We start from the raw sequence: 14,556 nt of genomic DNA on the forward strand, positions 1-14,556 counted from the left end.
GCGGGTAAGTGGATCTGAGTCCACGAAAAGATCAGCCATGATCTTATTGAATGGCGGAGCAGGCTTGAAGGGCCGGACGGCCTACTCCTGCTCCTGGTTCTCATGTTCTTAGATCAGCTGTGATCTTATTGAATGGTGGAGTAGGGCCAAATGCTTTAATCTAGCTAATCTGTAAATTCATAGCTCCAGAATTTGGGCCCTTGGCAGTTAAAGGAACTGCAGTAGATGAAAGTGCAACAAAAATCAGGGATGTTCAAAGGCTCAGATCAGGGGAGCTGGTGGGATAGTGACAATGTCATTGGACTAGCAATCCAGAAACTCAGGGTAATATTCTGGGGATGTGAGTTCAAATCTCACCATGGCAGATGGTGAAATCTAAACGCAGTAAAAAATCTGGAACTAAAAACTGGTCTAATGGTGACCATGTAACTATAGTCGATTGTTGTAAAACCCCATCTGGTTCACTAATGATCTTCAGGGCAGGAAATTTGCTGTTTTTATCTGGCCTGGCCTACATTTGACTCCAGGCCCATAGCAATACGGGTAATACTGCCCCACTGGGCAATTAGGATAATAATTTCTGGCCTAGCCAGTAAGGTCCACATCCCATTAACAAAAAAAAAAGCATAAAATACTGAGTCAGCTCAGGCTCCAGAGCAGCTACCTTTTCTTATCATATTTTGGATTCATTAGAATGCATTTCCAGAACATGGACATAGGAAATAGCAGTAGGGGTAGACCATTCAACCCTTCAGTGCTCCTCTGCCATTAAATATAATCATGACTTATCATCCAACTTAGTAGTCTGTTTCCGCTTTCACCCCATATCCTTTGATCACTTTAGCCCTAAGAACTATATCTAACGAAAAGTGAATTAGTCACTGAGCAGGAAGCCAAGACATAGAAACATAGTATATTAACACTATAATAAATACCATGTATTGATTCTGCCTTATTTTCGCTCTCATTCTAACGTCCATTCGGCATGATGAACCTACTTCTCCCATTGGGACTGGCCAAGTGATCTTTTTCATTCTTGGCTTTCCTTGTAATTGCTCCTGCTGCTGCAGGGCAAAAGATGTACCACAAAGGACAACAGATGAACAAAATGCCCCAGGACAAGAGAAAGCCATGCAGTCCATCAGGTCTACTCAACCTCTAGCCTATTGGCCAGGTATTTTAAGAAAGCCTAGAGGTCCATCTTGAATCAGAGCTGTAAACATAAGAAAGTATGGCATTGGAGCAAGTCATGCTTAAATGATACACTGCTCTTGGCATAGGAATTTCTGGCCTTATGTCTGTGCCAAATGGTCACAGGGTGAATTTCCAGCTAGTAATTAGTCATTCTGGTGTCACACAGCTGAAGATTACCTCCTACTTTGATATGTGAGTGAACTCAGTTGGAACAGGCAGATTTCAGACATTTGAAAGAAGCATGTTTGTAGGACTGCTTCCACTTGATTCTCTTGCCCAGAGAAACACCCTGCACAATTTGTATACAGCTATTGCACCGAATATGGTGATGAAAATCACCTCTCTCTTTTGTTGATATAAAGCTATCCTTCAACTATAAAGTCATAGACTAGAACTTTTTTTTAAGAGAACACAGGTGAGGGAGATGGGTGTGATGGAAATGACGAGATGTTAACACCAGCAACGTTTGTTAGATCAATTTGCAATTTTCTGCTGATGTCATGTACCATTAAAAGGTAAAGTTGCCATAGTCTTATCAGACCATAGGGCTAGGTAGGGAAACAGGAGAATCTTTCATGGTTAACTTCAAGTCTGGTTAAACTTCACAGTATGAACAGTACAGGTGCTATTCAAGAATCCACTGATAATCCAGGTGTGAAGGCTGCTGGTATTCGCTTTATATTTTCAAAGCTCTTGAATTGTGCCTCAGCTACTTATACCATAAATCAGCTATGCTGTAACTCAATGGCAAAAATGTTGGAACATGTGAAGGCCATTCAGCCTTTTGAGTCTGTAATGTCATTCAGTTAGATCACAGCTGATCTGTATCTTTTCTCCGAACATCCAGCTTAATTCAACGCTCAAAAATCTGGCAAGACTATACCTTGAGGGCTGAAGATAGTTAGAGTGCACATGGAGAGCAGTCTAAGTCCAACAAAATAGTAAACTTGTTTCTAAAACAAATCTACCAGAAAAAATTTGACAATTACAAATGACCAATGGCCAATATATCCTTCCTGAGATGAAGAGCACAAGATTGAACAGACTAGGGTAGGGTGGGAGGGTGGATTGAAGGCCTACCCTTTTCTTATGTTCCTAAATATCTTAATCTCAAAAGCTTAAAAACACACGTATCTCTACACGACACCTTTCACATCTCCAACGCATTGTGAAGCATTTTGCAGCAAATCACTGCCCTGTGAATGTACTGTAGCCAAATTTTCAGACAACACAAAAATAGCTAAAAAGGACAATTGCAAAAGGAATACAAACACTTTACACAGAGATATTGACAGGTTAAGTAAGTGGACAAGAAGTTAGCAAATTGAGTATAATGTGGTAAAATGTGAAGTTGTGAAGTTGTTCACTTTGGATGGAAGAACAAAAGAACAGATATTATTTAAGCGAAGAAAAAACCTGTACAAAGCTGCATATTGGAGGTAACACCATGTGGAGGTGGAGGAACACAGCAGGCCAGGCAACATCAGAGGAGCAGAAAAGTTGACGTTTCAGGTCAGGACCCTCCCTCAGAAAAATCTTTGAGGGACTTGTGCACTAAACACAAAGTTAGCACACAGGGCAGCAGGTAATCAGGAATGCTAATGGAATGTTGGCCCTTATTTCAAGGGGATTGGAGTATAAGAGTTGGGAATTCTTAATGCAATTGTACAAGGTGCTGGTGAGACCACACCTGGAGTACTGTGAGCAGTTTTGGACTCTTTATTGAAAGAAAGATATAATTTCATTGGAGGAAATTCACAGAGGGTTGAATAGGATCATTTCCAGTATGGAGTGAGTGTCTTATGAGCAAGGGCTAAACAGATTGGGGCTCAACTCAATGGAGTTTAGAAGAATGAGAGGTGATCTCATTGAAACGTATTTGAGTCTTAAGGGGCTTGACAGAGTAAATGCTGACAGGAAGTTTCCTCAATTGGGAGAGTTTAGGACCTGAGGTCGTAGTCTCAAAGAGGCACCAATTTAAGACTGAGATGAGGAGGAATTTCCTATCCCAAAAGGTTAAGAGTCAGCACAATTACTGTGGGGACAAAGTCCTCTCTGTATGCTTAAGGTAGAGATAGAATTTTTGATCATTGGATGTGAAGGATGTTGGATCAGCCATGATTCTATTCAATGGCGGAGAAGGCGCGAAATGACCTACTCCTAATTGCATTTCTTATGAACTTAGATTTTCTGAGTGTAGTCACTATCGCTGAATGGATAAACGTAGCAGGCATCTTCCACAGCAATGTCTCACAACCAACAATGGTTGAATGTTGGGTTAATCTAGTTTTATAGTATCAATTGTCAGGGAATGATTAATGGTCAGGATATTAGATTTCCCTACTCTTCAAAAAAAAAAATGGCATTCTTCTATCTGAAAAGGCAAATGGGGTCCTCAGTTTTACATGGCATCTGACAATGTACCACTCTCTCAGCAGTGTACTAAATTGTCAGCTTAGAGAAAAGCTCAACAACTTGAGTATCTATAAGGATTTAGCAGCCCTGAGTCCAGTAAGTGTTTCAGGTTCATATGTTCCATTTATACCATGTAACCTCCCACAGGAGGAAAATTTGACAACACACTAAGGAAAAAGAAAGTTCATCTGATTCATTCTTTCCAAGAAACTAAAGGAAAAACTGAAAGCAACGTTCTGAAAACAGTAACTATTCCAGTTCTCTTCTATAAGTAATTCATTGTTCAGAGGTTTGCCTCTTTTAGCTTCACAAGTTAAAAATAATTTGGTTCGTGGTCTTGACATGGAGGAATGTGATGGTTACTCCTGGAATGCTAACCTGAATGTCCTCAATGGACTCTAAATGATCTGACAAGTATTTTCAGTTTTGCAAGTGACTTGGAAGCCTCTTTTTCTGCACAAAAGGGAGTATTTCTGGTTTTGGGCGATAGTGTAAAATGGGCAATAGTGGATCAACTTATACATCTCTTCTAATCAGGTCAAAATTTCTCCCAAACAGTGATCCCACATGCAGTGGGCTTTTAGAGAGTTTCCCTCTCGTGGCTGGTATCTAGGACTCCTGTGGGTCTTTGTATGGACATATGCAATTTGGAAAAAGCTCAAAGTGATATCCTTCATGGTGGAACTATGTGTTAGCCTTCAATCTAGGCTGATATGAAGAAAAGCCACCTGGACTCAGCACCAGATGGCTAGAGAGGCTGCAAATGTATTAGATTCAGAAGTGCAAAAGTCGGAATTGCTATGATTGGAAAGAGACCAGAACTCCATTATCAATGGCCTCTCTCATACATATACTAGATGTGAAAAAACCACAATTCAGTGTTACACAAATAAGAGATCGAGATTCTATAAAGACTACATGCAAGACATTCACAATCCATCAACACAATTTCAATATATAATTAATACTACACGTGAAACTTCCATTTACAATTAATACTACCCTGTGAGAACTCCATTTACAATTAATATTACATGTGGGACATACATTTACAATTAAGAGGGAAGCGACAACTACATCCAACAAATGATTAACTGAAAAAAACACTCTCAGAGGGGAAAGGAAGTAAGCCAAAGGTTTGTTGATAAGGATTGGCCACACAGAAAGCACCATTAATTCCTATAGCACTGGAGCTGTATGTTTCTGTGAATCAGCCAGGAAGCTTCCCACACTTACTGACTTATCTGCTGACTGCTTGCGTTCAGTCAGCTCCTGGAGCACATTTTCAACTTCCTTCATAATAACTATTAAGCATTAGGTCACGGCATTCCAAGCTGGGCGTGGGGCGTGGCAAGGGGGCGGAAGGATGCGATGTTGGACAGTCCACGTGGAACACTCTCCATGTTGCCTGGCATCTTGTACTTTGCATAATGTTCAACAATCCTGTTCATCCTGCTTGCCCTACTTCTCAAACTGAACTGTAACTGACTGGGTTGTGGTCAAGACAGAAACAGGAAGAGGTGGCTCGAGCAAAACTAAACCTTTAAGATGGACCCACTTGTCCCAGTGATCTTTTCCTGAACCATTATTATAAAGACACATTGCTTAGTTTTAGTGAAGGGCTAATAACACAACAGAAAACATGTCTTGTGCAGTACTTTACAAGAGATTTCCCCCAATTGAAAAGGACATTCTTTTGCTGAGAGAGCAAGTGACAGCAGAGAGAACCACCATTTGTTGTCATCATACATGCAACACCCATTGCAGTTTGACCTGTTACAAGGCTTCTTCACCATTATCATACTTCTGACATCTTAAGTGTGTCAAACATACACTAGATAGAAGATGATATACATTATACTTCTCTGTTCTCTCCTCTCTGGTGATAGTACACCATGGAGGTTGAGACACATTAGTGCAAGAACCTAACTCAGGTCCATTAGTATCTGGTGCATCACTGAACCATGTGAAAGTCCTAGGCTTTATTGCTGCCCTCTGCAATGCTAGCTTATCTCAAGGCTGGGATTCTGCCTCTATCCATTGCTGTAATGCCCTTGCTCCACTGAGAAACCAAGCAAAATAAGGTCAGCCTGGCTTCCTACTTTGCTTAGTCATATTGTAAAGTGGGAGTGAGTGTATCAGCTAAAAGCAGAATGTAGCTCAGCTGCATGGTGGAGTCACTGCCAGGAAACGTATTTACCCACCAAATCACCTGAAACTACCAAATCCTTGTAATTTTTGGTCTCTGCCATTGGCTCTCTGTTCCTCTCTGAAACTAACTACAGCTCACTCCAAGTCTTGCTTCAAACTTCTACTGCTCAGTTACCTTCTGTCCTGTGTTGTGTAACACTGTCAGTCCCTCATAATGTGAAGCACATTGGAACAGTTTATTAAGTTGAGGAAGCTATATAAATGCAAGTTGTTGGTTTGGGTTGAGGACAGTATTCTCCTTGACTGTGATCACCTGCAGTTGACTGCCCCTAATATTTCTATCCCGAGAATGCACCTACTTGGACAAGGTCCTGGAATATTACAGTCACCAAAGGGGTAATTGTCTTACATGACTGGAAAGGTCAGGAAAGAAAATGAAAGGAAGAACTGGAGCCAGTGTTAAGCAACAAAACCTCAGCGTAATAAGGCCTCAACTCTCACTGCATTGTTCCTGGACCTCCCTGCAATTTATCTTGAAACAAAAGCCTTGATTAGCACTGTCTGTGAAGACAGTGTGTCCTAGGTCAGGCAGGTTACTGAGTAACTTACTTTATAAATCCCTAGTCAGTTGGCCAAGAGAATACCATGTGAGGACTCTTGTTTGATTTTTGAAATTTTTGCCACGTGTTTTAAGGAAACAAAATCCTAAACGCAGAGACAATCTACCCTACGGTTATGGGGATGGGGGATGGGGCACAGGTATTGTGAGACAACTTGGATCTCACAATGAATCTAAGGAAGACCACTGGGTAGTTCACTTAAAGCCAGGGAATCAATAGCATTTTTCTGGGACAATCTTAAGAATGTTGGAGTGGGGTCAAGTGTGAAAAACCAAGGGTCAGGGCAGTTCAGTCACTCCAATTATATATTCTGGAACAATGTAATTATACCACTGCACCCACCCACTGACCATCTTTCCTGTGGCGAGGTTTCTTCACACCCTGGCTGCTCACAGTCACAAGAACATGGGATGATACACTCCTGGGCCGTCTAACTACCCATACCTCTCCATGCCCTGACTTCCTTTCACCCACCCTCCCCAAGGCTATCCGCTCCCATATACTCCCATTCCCTCTTCGTTGTCTCATCTCGCCCTTCAATATTTTCTTTTCATCAATCCCTTCCCCTTTAGTCATCCTCTCCCCAGTTGCCCATTCTGACTCTTCCAACTTGCCTTTTCATCCCTCACCCCAATTTCAAACCGCAATCCCCTGTACATCTTCGACTTTCCCCACTAACGCCCTCTCCCCGACTCTCTTCCCCACAGAACCCCCCCCCCGCCATTCGCCCCCACCCCCCCCCCCGCCCAGACCCTCTTACCCATCGACACCCCCGCTTCGACTCTCTTCTTCGTAAACCCCCACCTGCTCCAACTCTCTTCCCCGTAAACCCTTCCTCAAGTCTCTCAATATCCTCCTCCCCAACTATTTCTACCCCCACAACGCCAGTTGACCCTCTCTCTCTCTTCCTCAGCCCTAGCCCGACCCCTGTAAACTCACCTTGTACTTCCTGGGTTTCTTGATGAAGGAGGTCCTGGCAGTGAAGAACTGTTCAAACTCTGAGTCTTCTTCTTGACTGCAGTAACCACTGCTGCTAGTGCTGGTCCACGTCATCTGGAGTATCGAGGAGAGGAGTGGGGGGGAAGTGAATGGAAAATTGGAAAGATAAAAAAAAGCAATAACCCACTGAAAGTGGAGGAAAGCTGGCCTCAGCGGCCTGTGAAAGATCTCACACACAAAGCCCTGGACTTGATATGGGTAGATACGCTGTGCTATTACTCACTCTCTCTCTCTCTGGGTTGCCTCTGTATTGTCTCAGCTCAGTGCTGGGGGCTTCTGTCTCTCTCTTTCGCAGCAGCCGTTGAAATTGGAATGTACACACGCTGCTGATTCCCAGAGCTGATTTGCTGCGGGAAAGGGCTGGGAATGTGTGATCTAATCCGGATCCGCCTCCTTCCTGCCTTTTACGTGCAATCCCACTGATTTCATTCTCAAACTATTCCAACTGCTAAATATAGTGGCTTTAACCCCTGCCATGCCAAGTCACTGCAAAAAAGTGTCAGAAAATAAAAACTGTAGCAGGCCTGAACAGGGCTTTGGATAGAAAGCGGTGCACAATGGAAAGACAGGAAGAAACAGCAAGGGAGGGAAGAGGAAACGAAGAGGAAACAAAGAGGGAGGGTGGGATTGGGGGAAGGGATGTAGGAGAAGAAGGAGGGATGCAAGTGGGGAGGAAATAGGGAGGGGAAGGGAGCAGGGAAATGGAGAACATGGGAATGGAGGAAGGGGAATGGGGGAGAGCAGTGAGGTGGATGGGACTGCGATGGGGACAGGGGAAGGGAGAAAAGGCAAAGATAGAGAGAGGGAGAAAGCGAAAGGGAGGAAGATGGAGGAGCACGGGGGAAGGGAATAGAGTCAAGGGAGGAGGGAAGTGAGAGGAAGCAAGGATTGGAACATTCAGATCGAACAGGGCAATTGAAAGCGAGGGAGCAGGGAGGAAGGGGGTATAGCAGGAAGGTTAAGGAAAGTAGGGAAAAAGAAGGCTGGAGGGAGGGGAGGAGAGAGAATAGAAAGGGAAGGGGTGGAAGAAAGGGAGAATAGAGAGGAAAGAGAAACTGAAGGGAGGGGGAGGTGGAAGTAAAGGGAGGGGTGGAAATGGGAAAAGGACAAAAAAGAGGTGAAGCAGACAGGATCAGATTACGCAGAAATTCAGGCGGAACTCGGCATTTCCTTTGCAAACTTCCAAACTCTGGGAACAGCTTGGGCCACAACTCAGTCCCCAGCAGTGAGACATAAAGAGATAAAGAAAAGTTCAGCACACAGAACTCACCATGTGCACCCAGTCCAGAGAGCAACACCCCTAACCTGTGCCTTTCTAATGTTCCTGGCCTGTACCATCACATTGAGCAGTCAAATCACTGAAAAAAGTCATCAGAGAGAAGGCAGAAATAAATTCATCCTGGCAACTAGCCGTAAAATATCCAGTAGGTCTGGCAGTATCTGTGAAAAAAAAATCAGAGTTAACGTTTCAGAACTCAGAGGAAGGGCCACTGGACCTGAAATGTTAACTCTGATTTTTTCTTCACAGATGCTGCCAGACCTGCTGAGCTTTTCCAGCAACTTCTGTTTTTGTTCCTGATTTACAGCATCTGCAGTTCTTTTGGTTTTTATTTTGTGAAGTACTTAGTGCTTTTCTTGAACAAGATTGGTGGAGGGGGAAAGTTGTACAGCATCAAGAAGAGTTCTGATTATTGCTTTCTTGTTGGCTGTTGCCTTTGTGAAATTCCATGTCCTTGTCAATAGATTTTCCTCGACTAATCTCACCAAATCTAATGACTTGGTCCAGATCACATATCAGCAGTGTGTTGTGCTGAGCTTCCGCAATTCCTACATTCCAATAGTGACCACACTTTCAAAGTACTTCATTGTCTGTGAAGCTCTTTGGGATGTCCAGTGTGTGTGAAAGATGCTATATAAATGCAAATTCTGCATTTCTTTTAGTCCTTGTACATGTCCCCCACAGCCTAAAGCATGGCAAACTCATCCTAGAAGTTTGTTATTGCTGAAAGCTGGACCTTCTCTTTCAGAACTAAATGACTCAAGATGCACAGACCATCCTATAAATCCGACTGGACTGGACTCAGAACTTTTACACACAATTTTGCTGACCATCTCTGTGAATTGGAGCTGGGGGAAGGGTAGTCAGGGTAGATCAACAAAGCAGCAAATTTATCATTTTGACCTTCTGCACCCCTATTCTCCCAACTGCAACTCCTTGTCAAGTGAAGCCTTGCTGGAAGTCACCAGATCTGTAAGGTAATGCTACTATCAGTTCGCAAACAAGCTGTTGCCACTTTTGTCATTCTCTGTTGGACAGAGTGCCTCAGCCTGGCTGAAGGATTGGATAAGCATATTCATCACAAACCCATGTTCACTGCCTGCCTTGCCAGTCAGAATGGGCTAGATGGGTCTATCACCAACATAAAGCAGCAAGTGGAAGCCATTTTGCTCCAAGTACATTGGGCCTATGTCTCTGTTTACCTTTTAAACATCCTTTAAAACTCTTTTCCCTTGAGTTCCAACTGTTACACGTTGCCATGACAGGTCCTAATCAGTCTCACACAACAGCATCCTGGGTCACTTTTAAAAAAAAAACAGCTGAGGGTGTTCTGCTTATTGTCCTGCTCATAGTTATTCCCTTGTATTTAGATTGGAATCAATGTTGTACATTTCCACCCACCCTCAAGAATGGGTGTATGGTCCATCCATCCACAGTTAGCTGTAATCCATGACTGACCGTGTGTGGCACCCTGTTCACTACAATTCTGCACACTGCTGTCATCCCTCCCGTCTCACTGATATACAACTGAATGCAACAGTAGTATTATAACTGGACCCTCCACTCAACACCTCTCACCAGCTTCCCATCCTTACAAACATCACTCCCCCACTCATCTGCCAACATGATTTTTTTCTAAGATGGCTCATCCCAAGATTGTCTCGAGGGCTAATTTTCATTTTCAGGGACTGATTTTCTCATTCTTCCTGCCTTCTTTATTAGATGATACAATCACTTAATAATGTTATTTTGCGTATTTCTAAATCCAAATACTCCATAAGTCAACAAAGCAAAATCAGAAGAATTCATCATTATCTTCAATAATTTCCAAACATCCTTTACATTTATAACCACAACCAAAGCATTTGTTTCCTAGACAGTGCGGGATTTAAATTGGCACAAGACAACATGTACATGTCAACACATTTCTTCTTCAAAATAACTGACATACACTCCTATACAAAAAAGCCATAACTCTAAACACATCATCCAGATAGGTGGTCACAATTAAGGCATTTTCATCACATTTTCATAAAGTTGGAATATTTCAACCAGGCAATTACAATCCTTCTTACAGCATCTCAAACCATAGATTAAATTTTAAAGTTGTTGCAGTATTCATTACAATAGCAACCACTGCATTTTTCCCCATGAAGCTGTTCCTAACTATATGCTACCTTCAGCCAGAGATGCCACAATCATTTGCAAGTCAGTTATACCTGAAGTGACTTCAAGTTTTCCTAAGTCCCAGGTAACTGAGTGCTCTTTTGATGAAAGGTTTGCAACTATTTTCACCCCACCATCTTGCAGCTTTCCTCTCTTGCCCTCCCTTGCAGTCTTCTCTCTCTCACACCCCTTCTTGCAGTCTCCCTCTCCCCCTCTCTCTCTATCACTCTCTCACCCCTCCTTCCAGTGTCCCTCCCTCTCCCTGTCACCCCTTCTTGCAGCTTGACTCCTTTTGACACCCTCCGCACAGCCTCCTTTTCTTTCTGCCCAACACCTTGTAGTCTCCACACCCTCTTTCACAAAGAACAAGCATGTCCCCTCATGCCCCGTTCGTTGCACTTTCCCAGTTTTCCACCCACCCCTAAGCTCTCACCATCTCCCTCCAGCATCCTCATAGCCACTCTCTATCCCCTCAAGCATCCTTGCAGTCTCCTTGTCTCTCCCCATTGCAGCCTTGCTGCCCCCCCTTTACAACCTCTCTGTTACTCCACTCTTCCCTTTGCCACATGCCTGTCTTCCACATCCCCCTTGTCTGTCCCACACTCTCCCCTTGCTGTCACCCTACCTCTTCCATCCCCTTGCCAACACCCTGTCTTCCACTTCCCAACCCCCTTTACAGCCTCTCTGTCTCATCCCCAATGCATTCTAATTTCCTCAGACCTAGGGTCAGAATTAGGCACTATTCTTTCCAATGAACTAACAGTGGATGTGTTAAAGAAATAGACTTACACTTCAGTGCTAATTGACTAACCCAGGATGAGGGTGCAAAACCTAGTAAATCCTCCACCATTCCTCTACCCCACTCCCAAACCTTCTCACTCCTCCAACTAGTCCTGGCTAGTAACCGATTGTCCAGCACATACATCAAATCAATGACTGTTAATAACGTTTCTGGCCCAGTCATCTGCCGAAGTGCATGAGGGCAGTGGAGCACTGGTTCAGGAGGAAGACCCCCTTCCCACTGTCCTCTTCAGGATACATTTTTGCATTATTTCTGTTCTCCTCCTCTTCATGAGGTGATGAGGGAAATGGTTCAAGGTATCCGAGAACATGCTGACCCTAGGTCAGCAGCTTCCTACCACTGGCCCCATTCCTGTATCTTTTGGCGATTTTAACCCACTTCAACAACCTGTGGCTACCTAATCCATTGAACTATTCACCTTCTCTCTGCACAGCCACTGTGGAACTGAGCTACATTGAGGGCTGACATAGGACAGTGAGTTTCCTCCACAACTATTGCCAAAATCCAGATTGGAAAGTGGGAGCTAGAATACAGGTTGGGTTCTAGGGCACAATTTTCACATATGCATTGGAGCTCCATCACATATGCATTGGAGCTCCATCACTGGGATCAAATGGGGAGCATCAGCCTGCAATGTAAGGGAAACAATCATTTGCCCCAAATTCGACATCAGAGATGGACAATAGTTGTATAATTAATGATACGGGGTGATTCTCTTGAAGCTGGAGGGCCAGTAGAAAGCACTGAAAAGCATCAGTCTGCTGTTTGGTAAATGAAGTGTGTGTGTGTCTGGTTAAGTGTCTGAGTGTCTTTAGGCATGTGTGTGCATCTGGATGTGTATGTGGCTGTGTCGGTGTGTGGGTGTCTGGGTCTCTGTCTGGGTGTGTGTCTGTTGTGTGTTGTATTCCTGCAAAGGCAGCTGTGGTTTAAGCTGTGAGCAGGCAGGGTCATAGACCCTAAGCCTGTCTGGGCTGCACTCCTTTAGTTCTGCTAGGGAGATTCTGGCCTGGTTTCTAACTCAGAGAAGGTTCTGGAAAATCCAAATTGGCCTCTGACCTTAGGCCAGCCTGCCATTAACTAGCTACCCAGTGTTAGTGGGTAAGGAGGCCTGCTGACTTCCACTGCTATTTCCAGGGGAATGGCCTGAGGCAGAATCATCCTGACCCTCCCAGAAGTGCAAATATCCGTGCCCACACCCTTTTCAGCTCATTCCTGTCAAGGGAGGGTGAGCTGAAAAATCCCATGCACTGTCAGTTGTTTTTAGTCATGGTGAAAATGAAGTGAATATTCTTATGGGTTAATCATAAGACCCAGAATTAAACTGGAAGTGGGACTGTGAAATGAGTTTTTTTTTAGGCCCACTGTACAGAAGTTCTGGGAATGTAAAATGTCAGGAACCAGACTTCAATCAGTTCAAGGCCTCAGCCCTGAGGGGAATAACTGGATATTAAAGAGAAGAATGTAACTCCTGTTTGTTGCAGCTGTTTTCAATTAATCCATGTAAGGGGGGGGGGGGGCGGCACAGCAATTACCCTATTTAAGGCCAGTTTCGGTGACTGCTCTGCATCTCGCTCCTCACCAGCCTTTGCTAAATTCCTAGCTCTCAGACTCCATTACAAGCAAAGAGGGACTGTTGACTCAGTGAAGGCTGTTTCCTTCCGTGCCAGCCCTGGGTTTTCTGTGGTGTGTTACTGGCGTGCCCAACAGACCATTAACATGCTCCTCCTCCTGCAGTGCCACGTCCCCGAGATCACACTGTGCAATGAGAGAGAGAGTCCCAGACATAATATGCATTAACACAGATGGGGCTGCATCAGCCTCAGGCTAAGCAATGAGGTAATGTAACAGCACCATTGTACAGATGGCAGGCAGTTCAATGCTTCCCCCACCACATGACGTCCCCAGGACGGATATCAACCAAGTTGAATTCCAGCTGTATGCCTGCCCCTCTTGACTCCAACCACGCTCTGCCTCTCAGGCTCCTTGCTGCTACAGTCTATTTAAAATGACAGTCCCTGGAGGCCTTATGAGTCATCATCTTTTTCCAATAATATGTTAAAGCAATTTTTTAAAAAAGAATCAGTACCTAGTTTCAAAGATCTTGCTGATTTCATCTAAAACCCTGCTGCCCATCTCCTAACTTGCACCAATCTTGGTCTCCCTTCAAGGTGCAGAGCTGGATGAACACAGCAGGCTATGCAGCATCATAGGAGCAGAAAGGCTGATGTTTCGGGCCTAGACCCTTCATCAGAAATGGGGGAGGGGAAGGGGGTTCTGAAATAAATAGGGAGAGAGTGGGAGGCGGATAGAAGTTGGATAGAGGAGAGGATAGGTGGAGAGGAAACAAACAGGTCGAAGAGGCGGGGATGGAGCCAGTAAAGGTGAGTGTAGGTGGGGAGTTAGGGAGGGGATAGGTCAGTCCAGGGAGGACGGACGGGTCAAGGGGGCGGGATGAGGTTAGTCGGTAGGAGATGGGGGTGCGGCTTGAGGTGGGAGGAGGGGATAGGTGGGAGGAAGAACAGGTTAGGGAGGCGGGGACGAGCTGGACTGGTTTTGGGATGCGGTAGGGGGAGGGGAGATTTTGAAGCTTGTGAAATCCACATTGATACCATTGGGCTGCAGGGTTCCCAAGCGGAATATGAGTTGCTGTGCCTGCAACCTTCGGGTGGCATCGTTGTGGCACTGCAGGAGGCCCAGGATGGACATGTCGTCTGAGGAATGGGAGGGGTGTTGAAATGGTTCGCAACTGGGAGGTGCAGTTGTTTATTGCGAACCGAGTGTAGGTGTTCTGCAAAACGGTCCCCGAGCCTCCGCTTGGTTTCCCCGTTGTAGAGGAGGCCACAACGGGTACAGCGGATGCAGTATACCACATTGGCAGATGTGCACAAGCTTCAAAATCTCCCCTCCCCCTACCGCATCCCAAAACCAGT

General features: G+C 44.6%; 1 protein-coding gene across 3 annotated transcripts in view; it reads right to left on the bottom strand.

Annotated features, from left to right (window-relative positions):
- Positions 1-14,556, bottom strand: part of rassf1 (Ras association domain family member 1) — a 77,536-nt gene that overhangs the window by 14,088 nt on the left and 48,892 nt on the right. The window contains exons 1-2 of one of the 3 annotated variants that reach the window (XM_048606363.1): positions 7,603-7,800; positions 7,320-7,433 (exon numbers count right to left, since the gene is read on the bottom strand). The exons of 1 other annotated variant lie outside the window; for it this stretch is intronic. In XM_048606363.1, coding sequence (XP_048462320.1) covers positions 7,320-7,433 — 114 coding nt within the window. In that variant the 5' untranslated portion in view covers positions 7,603-7,800. Of the gene's footprint in view, positions 1-7,319; positions 7,434-7,602; positions 7,801-14,556 lie in introns of those variants that run through there. One more of the 3 variants, XM_020525491.2, reaches the window with a different exon arrangement.

Source organism: Rhincodon typus, chromosome 16 (genome assembly GCF_021869965.1).
Source record: "Rhincodon typus isolate 14 chromosome 16, sRhiTyp1.1, whole genome shotgun sequence".
NCBI lineage: Eukaryota > Metazoa > Chordata > Chondrichthyes > Orectolobiformes > Rhincodontidae > Rhincodon > Rhincodon typus.